Here is a 16,381-nt window from a genome sequence, read left to right on the forward strand (position 1 = left end):
AACGCTACTTGAGAGAAAGCCCCATTGAGTGTAGTGGGACTTCCTTCTTAGTAAACATGCATTGCATTGGGCTTCAGTAGGTTTGAGAATTGTAGTCTTCAAGGCTAGGTAGTAATGTATAAAGATTCTTACAGTAAGTATAGAGTAGTATCCTTGCGAATAGAGTAACAATTTTTGCAAATCTCCTAATGATGGAACTCTCTCCCCCTGGAGCCCCACCAAAGCTTGAAGATCATTTACCAACACTCCACAATTTTTTTTTAAAATGGCTTTCAGGGGCAGAGATTGAACTGGAAGAAAGGTTAGGGTTTAGCATTTAGCCCAGGCTCCAACGAAGATGACGTTGACATCTGGAACTGAAAAATGTTATATAGGTCTGTGCAAGTTAACATTTTCCCTCCAGTGTTGGCCTACCCTCTTAACTGAAACTGTGAAAGCTCTCTTCTGTTTGTCATGGTCCTCATGTACTCAGACTGCCGAATTTCTCCTCCACAACTCCCAGCTTCTATCTCTTCTCTTTTGCCTTCCTCTGCTCTTCACTCACAATCCTGTATATTTGGAGAGCAGCTTTGAATAGCTTATCTTTCTCTTGTAACTTGGATAAGGTCTTTCCTTCCTATGCTTAACTTTGGGCAACATCCCTGCACGGTAAAGTAGCAAGCCTTTTCAAAGTTGCATCTTTGGATGTTACATACCACTATAGTGTTTGTGTTGGATAATTTGGTTAGGGTGCATAGTGCCAAACTCACCATCCATGAAGTCTAGAGATCTTAAAAGCAACAACAAGCACCTTGAAAGCACTGATGAACAGCAGGCATCTATTAAATATCTTGCTCATCTGAAGTGTCCAGGTGGTTTAGTATTTGCAGTATATTATTTATTTCAATGCATTATTAGACTTTTTCAGAAAGCTCCAGTAGACCCTTAAAAAATCTGAGTTGTAAGCTGAAGATGGATGCTTACTCTCATATGAACCTGCCTGTGTATTATATTCCACTATAATTCCAGGTGCCCCACCTTTTGAGTTGACAGAGTCCTTTGTATACTGGCACTCAGACACTTCCCAGGCATATTCATTCGGCCCTTATGCTATTATCTGTTAGGTGCCAATTTAAAACTTTCTGTTTGTCCAGGCTGTTGGGGGCATTGGACTGGTGTTAGTTTTGGTGTTTTATTCTTTTGTTGTCTATTGGTTGCTGGACCAGCTTTTACTATTTAGATTTTAATGTAATTAATTGTAATTTAATTATTTGTTGTGACCCCCTTGGAGTCCTGTCTGGTGAAAAGGCAGGATATACATTTTTAAAATAAGATGATGGCTGCTTTTGTGGGCCCTTGTGTAAACGTTAAGTACCTGACATTACAAATCCTTTCTCAGTCATCTAATGCCCATCTTGCAGTGTTCTCACTTGTTGCACCTTCTGTGCCTTGCCCTGTCCTTTATCTTTCGTCTTGACTCCTCCCTCCCATTTCTCAGAGACTCTTACAAAGGGGCTCTTGGTGTCATGGTTGTGGTTTCTGAAGCTTATGTAAAAGCTCTTACCGGCAGCACTTCAAAAGAAAAATAAAAGCCAAATGATGAAACAGGGAGATATTGGGGTGGCGCCCAAGGAAGAGTTTGTTCCTTCTGTCTCTTTGATTTCCTCACGCTTCTCTTGGCCCCAGCTTCCTGCTGCCACCTATTCTTTGATTCCTCCTTCTCCCTTTGTTCCTTCACCTGTAAACATGTGCTTTTGTGTCCCTGTGACACTGCTCAGCTTGAGGTCCCTGTGTTTTCTGAAACACAAGTAGCAAAGAACTCCTAGAGTTGAAAATTGATAGTATCTGGCTGTCTATTGTTGCAACACACTGATTTACCAGACAGAAATTCTTGCTGGTGTGATAGTGTTGTAAATTAACATTACCTCTTCGCTTGAGGATTTAACATTTACAGATATATGTTATTAATGTCTGTGAGCCTGATAACTGTTCAGAACAATGGAACTTCAGTTCTTTTGCTTTAATTTCCACTAATGCTTGCATCCCAACCCCACTTAGTTGGAAAGAGATCCCACTGATTTCACTGGTATCTATTTACACAAGTATGCTTAGGGCTGCAGCCTCTGTGGAAGCATGTAGTGCCTGTTAAGAATCTTCAGTTTTGCTTTTTTAAGGAAAGAGATAGTGAGGATTCAAGGAAGATTTTAGCTCAGTTAGGCTGGGTCTAATAATGTCTTTCCAAGCTGCCAATCAGGGCGTGATTGTTACTCATCCTTAACACATTGCAAGGTTTACCTGCTAGTTGCTTACAATGTGTTGCCAGTTTTTGATGCCTACAAGAATGTCTTTTGGACAGGGTTCTTTTGGTTCTCAGAGCTAGAATAAAAAGAAAAACCCTGTGCCTGGAGCTAGAACAGGAAGCAGTATGGGAAATAAATACTCTGATAGGCCAGTTTATAAATTGTCGGTGTTGCTTCTGTTTCAATGTCTCCTCAGCTGTCTGAGAATGTTATAGAGCGTATGAAGGATCCCTCGTCACCTGGTGGAAGGTCTCCGCAGAAATCGGGATCTGGTGGCCATGGCTCGGTTGGAGGTACTTCAGGTATGTCTGTGCTTCCAGTGATGAGAAATAAGAATCTCGGTGTAACTCTGAAATTATTTTGCTAAACCCTTATGGGCGCAATCCTATGCATGTTTAGACAGGAAAAAAAGTCCTACAATGCCCAGCATTCCCCAGCCAGCATGCTGGAAGTGCTAGGAGTTTTTCTGTCTAAACTTGCATAGGATTGTGCCCTAACTGATTACACAAAGCTGTTTCTGAATGCCTTTTGCTGACTTTTGGCAGGGATGGGGTGAGAGTTTTTTTAAAGGATGCTTTGTTTTTAAACTCCCCTGCGAGATTTTTTTTCTTTTTTCTTTTCTTTGCAATTGCTTATAAACAAGGCTTCCTGTGTTACATTTCCCCAACACATGCTCTGGAGAAGTGACTTTGCTTCTGCATGGGCAGATATGTGTCTGTTTAACTCTGACATGGTCTTTCAGCTCCTTAGAAGCTACTCAGCAGAATGTGTATCCAGACATTAGGATGCATACGCGTGTCTGCAGTGTGAACAGTGAGGTATTGTGGAAATATACTTTCTATGTTTTTATCAGGTGAAGAACCTTCTTGCCAGGGTAAAAAAAACACACACGTTTTTCCTATTTTGCAGCCAGCTGGCTGTGCAAAGCCTCGATTGGCTTGCTCCTATTGTACCATAAAGCTGCCTTCCCTGCCCCCAATCTCCTGGTGTGTGTGTGTGTTTTACAAAATAAGGGGACAAATGTTTGCTTAATTGAAGAAATCCACATACAGTACTTTAAAAATTAAAAAAGATATGTGGATAGCTCACCTGAACTATGGAGGGAGGTTCAAGGCTGATGAGATAATTGGTATTGGGTAAATTGGTGAGTACATTGTCTCTTTCACAGTGAAAATGGGTGCAAACCTTGTATTAAAGAAAACAGCATAGAGCCTTATTTCTAATAGGAATCCTTAAATAGACAGTTGCAAGTAGACAGTTATCAAGTCACTTCAAACTGTGTTTTTAAAGAGCTCCTAAGGATTAATAGTTTTTACCACGTGATGGTGCTTGCCAATGTAAAATAGATCTATTGACTTCAAGTAAGGGGGGAAAATAAGTTACAACTCTAATAAAAATCTTGAGTCGCCTTCTTTCAAACATCCTCTCCCAGTTATTTGCTTAACTTTAAACATAATGAAATAACAAGTGCAAAATCTTTAAAGCATATCTGTCATTCTTTCCTAAGGCTGTGTGATGACAAATAATTCGATCAGACTAGTTTGAGTGTCTTCTGAATGCATGTGTTAGAAGCAGAGCTTAGTCATAATAGACAAATATAATGGCTTGATTTATTTTTAGGTGTTAATGGATTCCTGAAAAGTTAATGAAATATTTAACGAGGGAGGGCACAGTCCTATGGGGATAGTCGGCTGCCTCTGAATGCAGAGGCAGCTGACTATCCAGCGCAGGACGGGCAGAGCACAGAGGGGATCCTCTCCTCTGCACTTTGGCTGCCCTGCATTTGCGGCTAGGCTGCTGATTTCGGCTGTCTAGCCGGGGCGCATCAGAGTGGGGCAGAGGCTGGAGGGCGCATAGGAAGCATCGTAACGGCACTTCTGCGGGCCCCGCCCCCAGGAATGCTCCCCCTTTGGCTGCTCCACGCTGCTGTTCTCTGAGTGCGGAGCCGGGGACGAGCGGCATCTCCTACAAGGTGGCGGGGGAGGGGATGGAGGCAGGGAGTCCGATTTCTGGGAACCGAACTTGGAGTGCTGGCTCTGAGCTCAGTTTCCAGAAACCAAAAAATCCTGTGGCTGTCTAGACACTGTCTAGTGGCCATAGGAATGCGCCTGAAGGCACAGAAAAGGTTACTGGAAAGGAAACACCTCTGGCTGTAGGCTGTAGCCTTTTTTAATTATGTGGTCATTGCCTTAGTTTTCAGATTCAGCTTTCTGTGTTGTTGTTCTTCCTTGAGGGACGAGCTGTTCCCTCTTCCATTGCTCTGTAGTGGCATCAAGAGCTTTCTGTATGTACTGTTAGTTCATAACTTGCACCTAGAGGCAGGTAGGATGCAGTGTGATTTTATATTCTGCCAGCATATAGTGTGGAGTCTGGATTTGAACCCAGGTCTCCAAGTCCAAGTCTGATGTTCTTACCACTACCTCACACTGGCTCTCTCATTGCACCCAGCATAAGCCCTCCTAAGAGATTGGTTTTACATTTTCTCAGCCTGTCTGGTTGCTGTTCCAGTTGTTTAAAGCAGGGGTAGGTAGAGAGTAGATCTCCAGATGTTTTGGGCCAACTCCCAGCATTGCTAACCATTGGCTGTGGTGGCAGGGGCATCTGGGAGATGAAGTCCAAAACATCTGGAGATCTACCTTCTGCCCACCCCTGGTCTCCAGACTGAAGGTCGGGGTATACTTTCCATGTGCAGTGTATTCTATTTATTTACTTATAGGATTTACCTCTCTATATGTAAAAAGATTCCCAAGAATTAAAGTATTTAAAAATCAGATTATACCAATAAAAATGTGGCTGGTCTATCAGGGAAGGCTTGTTTAAATAAAAATATCTTCAGCCAGTGCTGAAAACAAAACAGCATTGGCACTGCCTGACATCGGCAGACAGGGAATCCCACAAAAAGGGAGCCTGTACATTGAAAGCTCTACTGAGTAGATTCCAAATGGACTGCAGATCAATTTGGAACCAGCGTATGACCAGCTCTTGACATTTGGAGCTATTTGCTATGGAGGTATCTTTCCTGCAGTATAACTGTCCTGTGCTTTTAGCACCCTGCTTTCTGGATTGCATAGATGTGCCTGTAGATGGCTGGTCCTGCCTGTGGAGAGGGAGGTGGCCTGTCTCTTGTGGTTCTGTGATCTTGTATTCCCCACTGATGATTCTGAAGTACTACCCATGACTTGTGATTAATGTGTCTCAACTGGCCTGATTTTGAGGTTCTACCTTCGTCTCCACATTGTGTATCGTACCTAATCACCCTTCAGAAAGGTGAGGGAAAATGCACTCCTGTGCCATGTGATAACCACCATGACAGTCTCCCTCATTTTCCTCTGGTGTGCCCCTTCCCCAGAGCCAGGTGCACCATGTCTATAGGAGGAGACTTCAGGAGCCTGCTAAGGAAATTCAAACTGGTCTTCCTGGGAAGACATCCTTGATCACGTGGTTCAGGTATGACTCCTGTGCCACATGCCAGGATACGGTTGGAGTTGACTCCTTAACTAAATTAATGTACTTGGAAGACCAGACAGTGCAGTTGCAGCTCTGGGACACAACAGGCAAAGAGCGATTCAGAAATTGGATCCCCGTTACATTCAAGACTCCACAGTCACCATGGAGGTCTACGACATCACAAATCCCAACTCCTTCCAGCCTTTCCAGGTTCCAGGGGAGGTGCTGCAATCTTCTAAGATGAGTTCTGGACAAAGTGAAATGCATTTTGTAGGTGCTTTTTGCAGAATGCTCAAGAACTACAGCAGTAGTGATAAAAACATATTAGAAATGATAATGGCAGCTATTTCAGACACCTAATATAGGTGATGCAATGAAAATGCCACACTTCAGTTACATGTCACATTTTAATTATTTTTGAGATAAAAGATTCTATGTAATAATTTCAGTAATGATTCAGGTTCTAATGTAATGGTCCAGAGGAGTATAACACAGAAATGTATGAACATGTTGAGTATCTGTTTGCTGCTGTCACACTGTGATATGGAGTTGAGTCATTTTGATGTGAAAGTCTTATTAGTTTTTGTATTTCTTGAATAAGCAAGTGAGGCAAAGGGACACGGATACCATCAGGACAGATAAGTTTAATTTTGCTCGCAGACACTTGCATTTGCATATAATGGATTCAGCTCTTATAAATTGTACAAAGTTTTATTTGCGGTTGTGCATACAAATTGAGCAATACACCCCCCAGATGGCTTAATGGGTTCCTCATGGGTGTAAAAGGAGATCACACATGAACCAAGGCAGATGGACAACTGTTACTTGGAGAGGTCACAGTTTCTGAGAAGTTCACCTTTTTTTAGAATAGAATGAAAAAACAGGTACTAAAGCTGGAAAGGCCGCAGTAATGACTTTTTTTTTTAACCTGCTGATGTAAGAAAAGGTGGCAAAATTAAACAGGGCTGGCATTTATTGCTTTGTATGACAGGAGCTTTGATTCCAGTTAAGGCCATGATTCGCTAAAGTAAGCTCACTTGTATTTCATATCACTTTGCTTTTGCTCTGATAGAATCAAGTGGAATTGATTTCAATTGGATAAGGTCTTTGTGTGTGTGAGTTTGCCTTCTCTAGCTGTACTCAAAGGCCCCTAAAACCAGCCAGACAAGAGGAAGTGTGAACCACACTGGAACAGAAAACACTGTACAAAGTTATACTAAAAAAATCAGAAGATGGGAACAGACAAAGGCAACCCTTAAAAATAAATTGGACATATCTGATGAAGTAACATAAAAAATTGCATACAATAAAATAGTATCAAAACGTCATCTGTGAAAACTCAGAAGGGAAAAAATGGGGATCGCAGAAACAATCTAAAATGACAATCCATTCATTCAAAATAAGATTTTTAAATGAAGTGATGCTTATCCAGAATGTCCACTGTACAATAAAGAAACAACGTAGTAACAGAAAATATCATTTGCTTGTAGAATCATAGAATAGTAGGGCCTACGAGGCCATCGAGTCCAACCCCCTGCTCAGTGCAGGAATCCAAGTCAGAGCATCCCTCACAGATGGCTGTCCAGCCTCGTCTTGAATGCCTCCAGTGTGGGAGAGCCCACCACCTCCCTAGGTCACTGGTTCCATGGTCGTATTGCTCTAACAGTCAGGAGTTTTTCCTGATGTTCAGCCGGAATCTGGCTTCCTGTAACTTGAGCCCATTACTCTGTGTCCTGCACTCTGGGATGATCAAGAAGAGATCCTGGCCTTCTTCTCTGTGACAACCTTTCAAGTACTTGAACAGTGCTATCATATCTCCCCTCAGTCTTCTCTTCTCAAGGCTAAACATGCCCAGTTCTTTCAGTCTCTCTTCATAGGGCTTTGTTTCCAGTCCCCTGATCATCTTTGTTGCCCCCCTCTGAACCCTCTCCAGTTTGTCTGCATCCTTCTTAAAGTGTGGTGCCCAGAACTGGACACAGTACTCCAGATGAGGCCTAAGTATTGCTGAGTAGAGGGGAACTAGTATTTCCCGTGATTTGGAAGCGATGCTTCTATTAATGCAGCCCAAAAGAGCATTTGCCTTTTTTGCAGCCCCATCACATTGTTGGCTCATATTCAGCTTGTGATCAACCACAATTCCAAGATCTTTCTTGCTTGTAGTGTTGTTGAGCCACGTATCCCCCATCTTGTAACTGTGCCTTTGGTTTCTTTTTCCTAGGTGCAGAACTTGGCATTTATCCCTATGAAATGTCATTCTATTGATTTCTGCCCAGCGCGCCACTCTATCCAGATCACTTTGAATTTTGTTTCTGTCTTCCAGGGTATTAGCTATCCCGCCCAATGTTGTGTCACCTGCAAATTTGATCAGCATTTCCTGCACCTCCTCCTCCAAGTCATTAATACAAATGTTGAAGAGCACTGGGCCCAGGACTGAGCCCTGCAGTACCCCACTCGTTACCTCTTCCCAGTTTGAGAAGGTCCCATTGATAAGCACTCTTTGAGTCCGATTCTGTAGCCAACTGTGGATCCACCGGATCGTTGTCTCATCTAGCCCGCTTTGAACTAGTTTGTTCATCAGGAGATCATGGGGTACTTTGTCAAAAGCTTTGCTGAAGTCGAGGTATATGATGTCTACAGCATTCCCACGTTCTACAAGGGAGGTGACTTGATCAAAAAATGAGATCAGATTTGTCTGGCAGGACTTGTTTTTGAGAAATTCATGTTGGCTTTGAGTAATCACGGCATTGTTTTCAAGGTGCTTGCAGATGGATTGCATATCATCTGCTCCAGGATTTTCCCAGGGATTGATGTCAGACTGACTCGTCTGTAGTTCCCAGGTTCCTCCTTTTTACCCTTTTTGAAAGTAGGGACAACATTAGCCCTCCTCCCGTCATCCGGCACTTCCCCTGTCCTCCATGATTTCTCAAAGAGAATAGACAGCGGTTCTGAGAGTTCTTCTGCCAGTTCCTTTATGACTCTAGGATGCAGTGCATCTGGCCCTGGAGATTTGAACTCATTCAAAGTAATGAGGTGTTCCTTGACCATATGCCTCTCCATCTCAAGCTGCAATCCTGCCCCTTCAGCCTGCGCTTCGCCTTTGCCAGGGGGGTCATAGACCCTCTTTTGGGAGAAGACTGAACCAAAGTAGGAATTGAGCACCTCTGCCTTTTCCTTGTCATCTGTTATCATTTTGCCATCCTTATTTAATAGTTGAACCACCCTTTCTTTCCTCTGTATTTTACTATGCACGTAGCTGAAGAAAGCCTTTTTGTTGCTTTTAGCATCCCTCTCTAACCTCAGCTTGTTCTCAGCTTTAGCCTTCCTGACGCCATCCCTGCAATTCTGTGCTACCTGCCTGTACTCTTCCTTTGTTGTTTGGCCTTCTTTCCACTTCCTATATGTGTCCTTTTTTGTTTTCAGGTCATCCCTAAGCTTTTTGTGAAGCCACATTGGCTTCTTCTGTTGTCTTCCACCTTTTCTTCTTGTTGGAATTGTTTGTGATTGTGCCTTGAGAATTTCCTTTTTTAAAAACTCCCACCCATCTTGGACTCCTTTTCTTGTTGGCGTCACTTGCCATGGGACTTTACTGATCATTGTTCTGAGTTTATTAAAATCAGCTTTCCTAAAATCCAGGGTACACGTTTGACTACACTCGGCTTTTGCTTCCCTTAGAACCAAGAACTCAAGTGCAACATGGTCGCTTCCCCCCAGAGTTCCTGTAACTGCTACTTTATCCACTAAGTCATCTCTGTTGGTTAGGATCAAGTCAAGGATAGCCGATCCTCTAGTTCCTTCCTCTACTTTCTGTAGGAGGAAGTTATCCGCCACACAAGTCAGGAATTTCCTGGAGGGGCCATGTTTTGCAGAATTTGTCTCCCAACAAATATCGGGGAAATTGAAGTCCCCCATTACTACTACATCATGCTTCCTTAAAACATTGGCTGTTTGCTTTTCAAAAGTTTCATCCTCGTCTTCTCCTTGGTTGGGTGGTAGTAGTAGTAGACTCCGACCACCAGGTTCCTTTTATTCTTTGCTCCATTTATTTTGGTCCAGATGCTCTCGATGGGGCTACGAAGCTCCTCCTCCTTTATTTCTGTGCAGAGATATGTATTTTTCACATACAGTGCAACCCCACCTCCCTTTCTGTTCCTCCTGTTCTTTTTGAACAAGTTATGTCCTTCAATTGCTGTATTCCAGTCATGACAGTCATCCCACCAAGTCTCAGTTATACCTATCAAGTCATAATTTCCCTCCTGTATTAAGAGTTCAAGTTTGTTCTGTTTGTTTCCCATACTCTGGGCATTAGTATATAGACATCGAAGACCATATGCTCTGATTACTCTTCAGGAGAGGTATTTACTATTTAGCCCAATACTGCTGTTATGCTGCCTTATTTGTTTAAACACAGTTTCTTTGACTCTTAGCCTTAATCATAGAATAGTAGGGTTGGAAGGGGCCTACAAGGCCATCGAGTCCAACCCCCTGCTCAATGCAGGAATCCAAGTCAGAGTATCCCTGACAAATGGCTGTCCAGCCTCGTCTTGAAGGCCTCCAGTGTGGGAGAGCCCACCACCTCCCCAGGTAATTGGTTCCATTGCCGTATTGCTCTGACACTCAGGAAGTTTTTCCTGATGTTCAGTCGGAATCTGGCTTCCTGTAACTTGAGCCCATTATTCCGTGTCCTGCACTCTGGGATGATCAAGAAGAGATCCTGGCCTTCTTCTCTGTGACAACCTTTCAAGTACTTGAAGAGTGCTATCATATCTCCCCTCAGTCTTCTCTTCTCAAGGCTAAACATGCCCAGTTCTTTCAGTCTCTCTTCATAGGGCTTTGTTTCCAGTCCCCTGATCATCTTTGTTGCCCTCCTTTGAACCCTCTCCAGCTTGTCTGCATCCTTCTTAAAGTGTGGTGCCCAGAACTGGACACAGTACTCCAGATGAGGCCTAACCAGTGCTGAGTAGAGGGGAACTAGTACTTCCCGGGATTTGGAAGCGATGCTTCTATGAATGCAGCCCAAAAGAGCATTTCCCTTTTTTGCAGCCACATCACATTGTTGGCTCATATTCAGCTTGTGATCGACAACAATTCCAAGATCCTTCTCGCTCGTAGTGTGGTTGAGCCACGTATCCCCCATCTTGTAACTGTGCCTTTGGTTTCTTTTTCCTAGGTGCAGAACTTGGCATTTGTCCCTATTAAATGTCATTCTGTTGTTTTCTGCCCAGCACTCCAGTCTATCCAGATCACTTTGAATTTTGTTTCTGTCTTCCAAAGTATTAGCTATCCCTCCCAATTTTGTGTCATCTGCAAATTTGATCAGCATTCCCTGCACCTCCTCCTCCAAGTCATTAATAAAAATGTTGAAGAGCACTGGGCCCAGGACTGAGCCCTGCGGTACCCCACTCGTTACCTCTCCCCAGCTTGAGAAGGTCCCATTGATAAGCACTCTTTGAGTCCGATTCTGTAGCCAACTGTGGATCCACCGGATCGTTGTTTCATCTAGCCCACTTCGAGCAAGTTTGCTCATCAGGATATCATGGGGCACTTTGTCGAAAGCTTTGCTGAAGTCGAGGTATATGATGTCTACAGCATTCCCACGTTCTACAAGGGAGGTGACTTGATCAAAAAATGAGATCAGATTTGTCTGGCAGGACTTGTTTTTGACAAATCCATGTTGGCTTCGAGTAATCACGGCATTGTTGTCAAGGTGCTTCCAGATGGATTGCTTTATGATCTGCTTCTTCTAGTTCTGAGAGCACTGCTAACATAAGAACATAAGAAGTGCCCTGCTGGATCGGATCAAAGGTCCATCTAGTCCAGCATTCAGTTGCCAACCAGCTGCCTCAGGGAAATCCACAAGTAGGAGATGAGTGCAACAGCACCCTCCTGCCCATGTTCCCCAGCAACTGGTGTACATAGGCATACTGCCTCTGATACTGGAGGTAACGTATAGTCATCAGGACTAGTAGCCATTGATGGCCTTCTCCTCCTCCATGAATTTGTCCAGTCTTTTTAAACCATCCATGAAATTGCTGGCCATTGCTAAATCTCATGGTTGTGAATTCCATAGTTAAACAATGTGCTGTGTGAAGATGGATTTCCTTTTCTCTGTCCTGAATCTCCCATCAGTCAGCTTCATGGGATGACCCCACTGGGTTCTAGTTTTATGGGAGAGGGAGAAAAATGTCTCACTATCTACTTTCTCCACACCCTAGATCATTTTGAACACCTCCGTTGTGTCTCCCCTTTCTTGCCTTTTCTCTAAGCTAAACAGTCGCAGATGTTGTAACCTTCCTCATAGGGGAGTAGTTCCAGTCTCTAGGACAGGGTTGGGGAAACCCCCGCCCGCAGTGCCTCGGTCAAGGCTCAGCTACCTCCCCCAAAGCCCTGTCCTCTCAAAAGGGAGAGGGGGTGGGACAGTGTCTGAGTGCTCTGGTCAGGCCCAACTGCCTCCTGGAAGTGTTGCCTGAGTGCACTTTGCTTTTCTTTTGTGGGGAAGGCAAAGGAGAAGTGAAGCTGGTAGCACGCTTAGTCCAAACTTCCAGGCGTCAGCTGAGCTCCATTATGTTCGTCCTTTGCCTTTGCTGCTTTGGGAAGGTGAAGGGTGAGCAAAGATGTCTCCCTGGCTGTAGTGGCTGGGGAGCCAGCTTTGGCCAGCAGCCTGATGAGGTCAGGAGGTCCCCCCCCCCCCCCGAGATCCAGGCCATGAGCCTGTGTGTGCAGGGGGAGTCAGCCTGCTCCCCGGAACACAATGTGGTTGCCCACATCTGCTCTAGGGGATGGGATCATGAAGCTAGCATTATTCGTATGTCTTTAAGACTTCAAGAGAATGTCTGCAAAGAAATATTCTGTGCGCTGTATGGTGCCCAGTCCATTTAGCTGTTTAAGACTGCAGGTCAAAACCAGCTCCCTGAATTGTGTCTGGGAGGTGACAGGAAGACCCTGAAGGCACTGGAACACTAGTGTCATGTTCTGTTCCTGTCAGGAGGTAGAACTTGCACCAGCTGAAGCTTCTGAGTTTTCACTGGTGGCAGCCCTGACAACAGAGTGCCTTGCAGTCTGTGCAGAATGCAGTATTTGACATCACAGTATAATTTTAATCTACATCCTGTTGAAGGAGGCAAGCTCACTTTGTCACGCTGGAGGTAGCATGTTGCCATAGTTTCAAAGTGGTGGTTTCCCATTCCCATTTATACTTAAACTAAAATGAAGTTTATATATACGTATAATAATAATGTGCCATCTCTTTTCAAAGCCCTTTTCAAAACTTCTTGATGCCAATGGCAGTGCCAGAGTTACCACACCCTGGTGTAACTAAGCCAAGCTTTCCTTCTTCCTCTGTCTCCTGTGTGTCAAATTCTAGGTGGTAATTTCTTTGGAGCATAGATCTGTCCTCTTTGTACTTCTTTAAAGTGCCATGTTCTTTGGTGGCACTATATATAAATAATAGTTATATTATTTATTTTTGTTTGTAGTAAGCAGTCAATCTTCTGTTTTCTTTTTCTTTTTGTTTCGAATTGCATTAATGTAATACTTCTGGGCAAACTAGAATGTGTTACTCTTTTCTTCTGCACTCCACTCCTTTTCCTTCTTCAGGTCTGGCTATATCTTGGGGAATGTGAAAGCTAGCTGAATGGAAAACTGATAAAAAGAGTCATGTGAAGCATGTTGCTGTTAAAGGAGGGTCCAGATAAGTCAGGTATTACTGTATTGCCAAAGAAGGGATGAAACCGGAGTATAACAAACTTCTAAGGTTCTGTAAAATGTGCCAGGCAGGAATGAATAAGAGAGATGTTTACTTTAGGGTACCTTGATGATGGGGGAACTCCATTTACTTTCTTGAAAAGATCTGCTGAATATGATAGGGCTCAGCTCACCTTCCTGTGATCGCTTCTAAAGAACCTATACAACAGTCAGCTGGGCAATGGTTTATCACAGTGTCCTTGACTCACTTACTTTGTTCTTCTCCTTAGTTGAATAGCACACTGCTGTTAGTTTGTTGCTGGCTATTTCAGAGGCCTGAAGCCCTTGTAGAGGAAAGGTTCCAGTGCTCATGTAAGTCACCTTCCTCCTAAGATGGTTTTTAAAAAATATGCAAAACTTATTATTTTGTCAACATCATTTTTAATCAGCTCAGCTGGGCACCCATATAACTGGACAGCAAAAGAACAAAAATCTGTGGAGGACAGTCATTAACAGAAAATGGTGGGAAAAAACCTGAATTTCTGTTTATAGTCTTAATTTCTTTGGCATGCTTAAGGCATGTATATGCTCACCAAAATGTCTGCTGTAGCCAAAAGCTCCAAATTAGCTCTTCTCCTGGGGAGACTGCATCAAGACACCAGGGCTTGCATAGAGGAGGGGTGGGGAAACTCCTCCCCACTCCAAGGCAGGCCTGACTGAGCTGTATGTACTCCATCCTCTGGATGGGTGCAGATGTAAGGTGGGATCTCTTTCTGCCATTCTCTCTGTGGCCCATTCCTAGTCTACAGCGATGGAGGCCTGAAGGGCAGCAGTGTGATAGAAGGGCAGCCCTCCTGTCGGCTGTCCTGGGCGTGGAGCCTGCAAGTGAGGAAAGGAAATGTTTTCTTTGGTCATGTAGCAAGTCATATGCTTACTCGGGGTCAGGAAGAGGTGGTGCATGCAGGGGAAATTCTTGCCATGTGGAACGATCATGTGAGAGATGACGCAACGCATTGTAGGAGGGATATGGGAAAGGCATCGCGTGAAGGCATCCCATTTCCTGCTTATTCTGCAGGATAGAAGTAGCATGTCAGGGGGCAGTCCTTTCACTTAAGGCATAGCAAGGTTTGTATCTCCGTTCAGTAGCCATGGTGAAGTTGTTACCATTCAGCACCACCTCACAGAACTGTTACCATAACGATAAAATAAGGTCACATCATAATCTACCCTGACCCCTTGGAAAAGTAAATGTTCAAGTGTGTGACTGGCAAACTGAGCAGTAATTAACAAACTATACAGGCATTTTAAGAACTTGCTAATTATGTTTGCTTACTCAAAACCTGTGTTTTGAAAAAAAAAAATATCCAGTGAGTACAAAGGCACTGTTTTACAGGAGGTGTTGGTTTTCTTGGCTCTGTGTGTATGTGTGCGTAAGATCTTTTAAATCTTCCTAATTGATGTCCTTGAGGCTGTATAGATAGTTTTGACTGGTTTTGTTTGTATACAAGTAGCATTCTCTTCTTGGCGTAGGCGTTCCTTTAGAAGTGCCATTTTGTGTTTATTGAATAGATACTAGAGAATAGGTAATTCTAGTTCAGAGTATTATGAGCTTCTCTGGTCTCAGGTGGATTATTCAAAATTACATTTCATGCTCTCTGACCCAAACCTAGAAGTGCTCTGTTTTGGTTTTTACCGAATGCAGATACATATGATACAAAGCTCCCTTGCAGTAATTGCACAATCTGCACATGAAGTAAAAATATTTATGTAGATCTTTAAATATTAACTCTTTATTTTCGAATATTAACAGATTTTTTTTTAAAAAAAAACTTTCTGGGTTGAAAAAGCACACCTTTTAATGTGTGTGTGCACGCTTCTGTGTGTGTGTGTGTGTGTGTGTTTTGTATTGAACGCAAAGTCTGATTCAGAGTTAGATGAAGATGATTTAAGGCCTAGTCAAGATATGGAATGGTAGCAGGCTGGGAATTCATCTCTATCCAGTTTTGCAGTAGATTGCAAGCCAGGGGAGGAAACTGCGCCTTCTCAAGGACTGCCAGGCCTAGCCATGGGGAGAACACTTGAGGGTCCCCAGGCAGAGGAACTTTCCTTGATAAGTGAGCAGAAGGCAGATTCAGCCAGGGTGTGCCCAAGGTCATCTCCTAGGGAACAGTGTTGATTGAAGGGGCAAGAGGAGAGTCAACCAATTCAACAAAGTGCATGTTCCCAGGCTGTGTTTCCTGGTAGAGTTAGATTGACAAATGAGGATCTTTAGCTGCTCTGCCTCTGCATAAAAGCTAATGTGGAGGCAAAACCAATTTGTGAGTACATTGTTGCTGGTACCGGACATTCCGTTGCCTGGACCCATGGACTATACCACACCTTGAATCCCATCTTTGGGACCTGTTTTGGAGTTTAACGCTGGACTTTTAAGATCCTGCCTCTGGTTTCTGTTTGGACTACTTGCATTTATTGAAATTGGACACACTAAAATTTTGATCCATGGACTCTGGTGAGGTGCTTGTGTTACGCTGCAATAAAAGAGTTTGGTGAACTTTTAACAGGCATCTAGTTGCTTAATTTGCAAGGGAGCTGGTCCTGACACCATGTGCCAGTGGGGGACAGGGCCAAAGCTGCCAGTGGGGACAGCCATAGCCACTATTCTTCCTGGACCCACTGCCCCTCAAATCTTGCAATATTGGGAAGTGTGAGGTGAGGTGGAGCCTCTGACAGGAAGGTGCAGCGTGAAGTGATGCTGGCAGCTTGCTTGGCTTTTGTGCTGGGTGGGGAAAAAACAGGCTTGTATTTCTCCCTGCCAGCACGGCAACACAGCAGCCTGCTGGGGGAGAAACAGCGCGATCGGTTCCTCCATCAGCAGCTTGCTTGAGTTCCATGCTGGATGAGGCTTTATTCCTCCCAGCATGGAAGCCACATAGGTTGCCTGAGCAGGGACAGAATGGTCTCTGTGTCCCTGCTCT

The 16,381-nt window shown here is 43.9% G+C and overlaps 1 protein-coding gene across 4 annotated transcripts in view; it reads left to right on the forward strand.

The window, feature by feature from the left end:
- The window catches only part of CHCHD3 (coiled-coil-helix-coiled-coil-helix domain containing 3), a 286,033-nt gene that overhangs the window by 10,072 nt on the left and 259,580 nt on the right, over positions 1-16,381 (forward strand). For all 4 annotated transcript variants that reach the window (XR_014784221.1, XR_014784222.1, XM_084809043.1 and 1 more), the window contains exon 2: positions 2,476-2,581. Coding sequence is in view for 2 of the 4 variants with exons in the window: in XM_084809043.1 (XP_084665169.1) it covers positions 2,476-2,581 (106 nt within the window). In the remaining 2 variants the exon portion in view is untranslated. The remainder of the gene's footprint in view (positions 1-2,475; positions 2,582-16,381) is intronic.

This window comes from Heloderma suspectum, chromosome 7 (genome assembly GCF_057233095.1).
Source record: "Heloderma suspectum isolate Gila_16-S chromosome 7, 16-S_ref, whole genome shotgun sequence".
NCBI lineage: Eukaryota > Metazoa > Chordata > Lepidosauria > Squamata > Helodermatidae > Heloderma > Heloderma suspectum.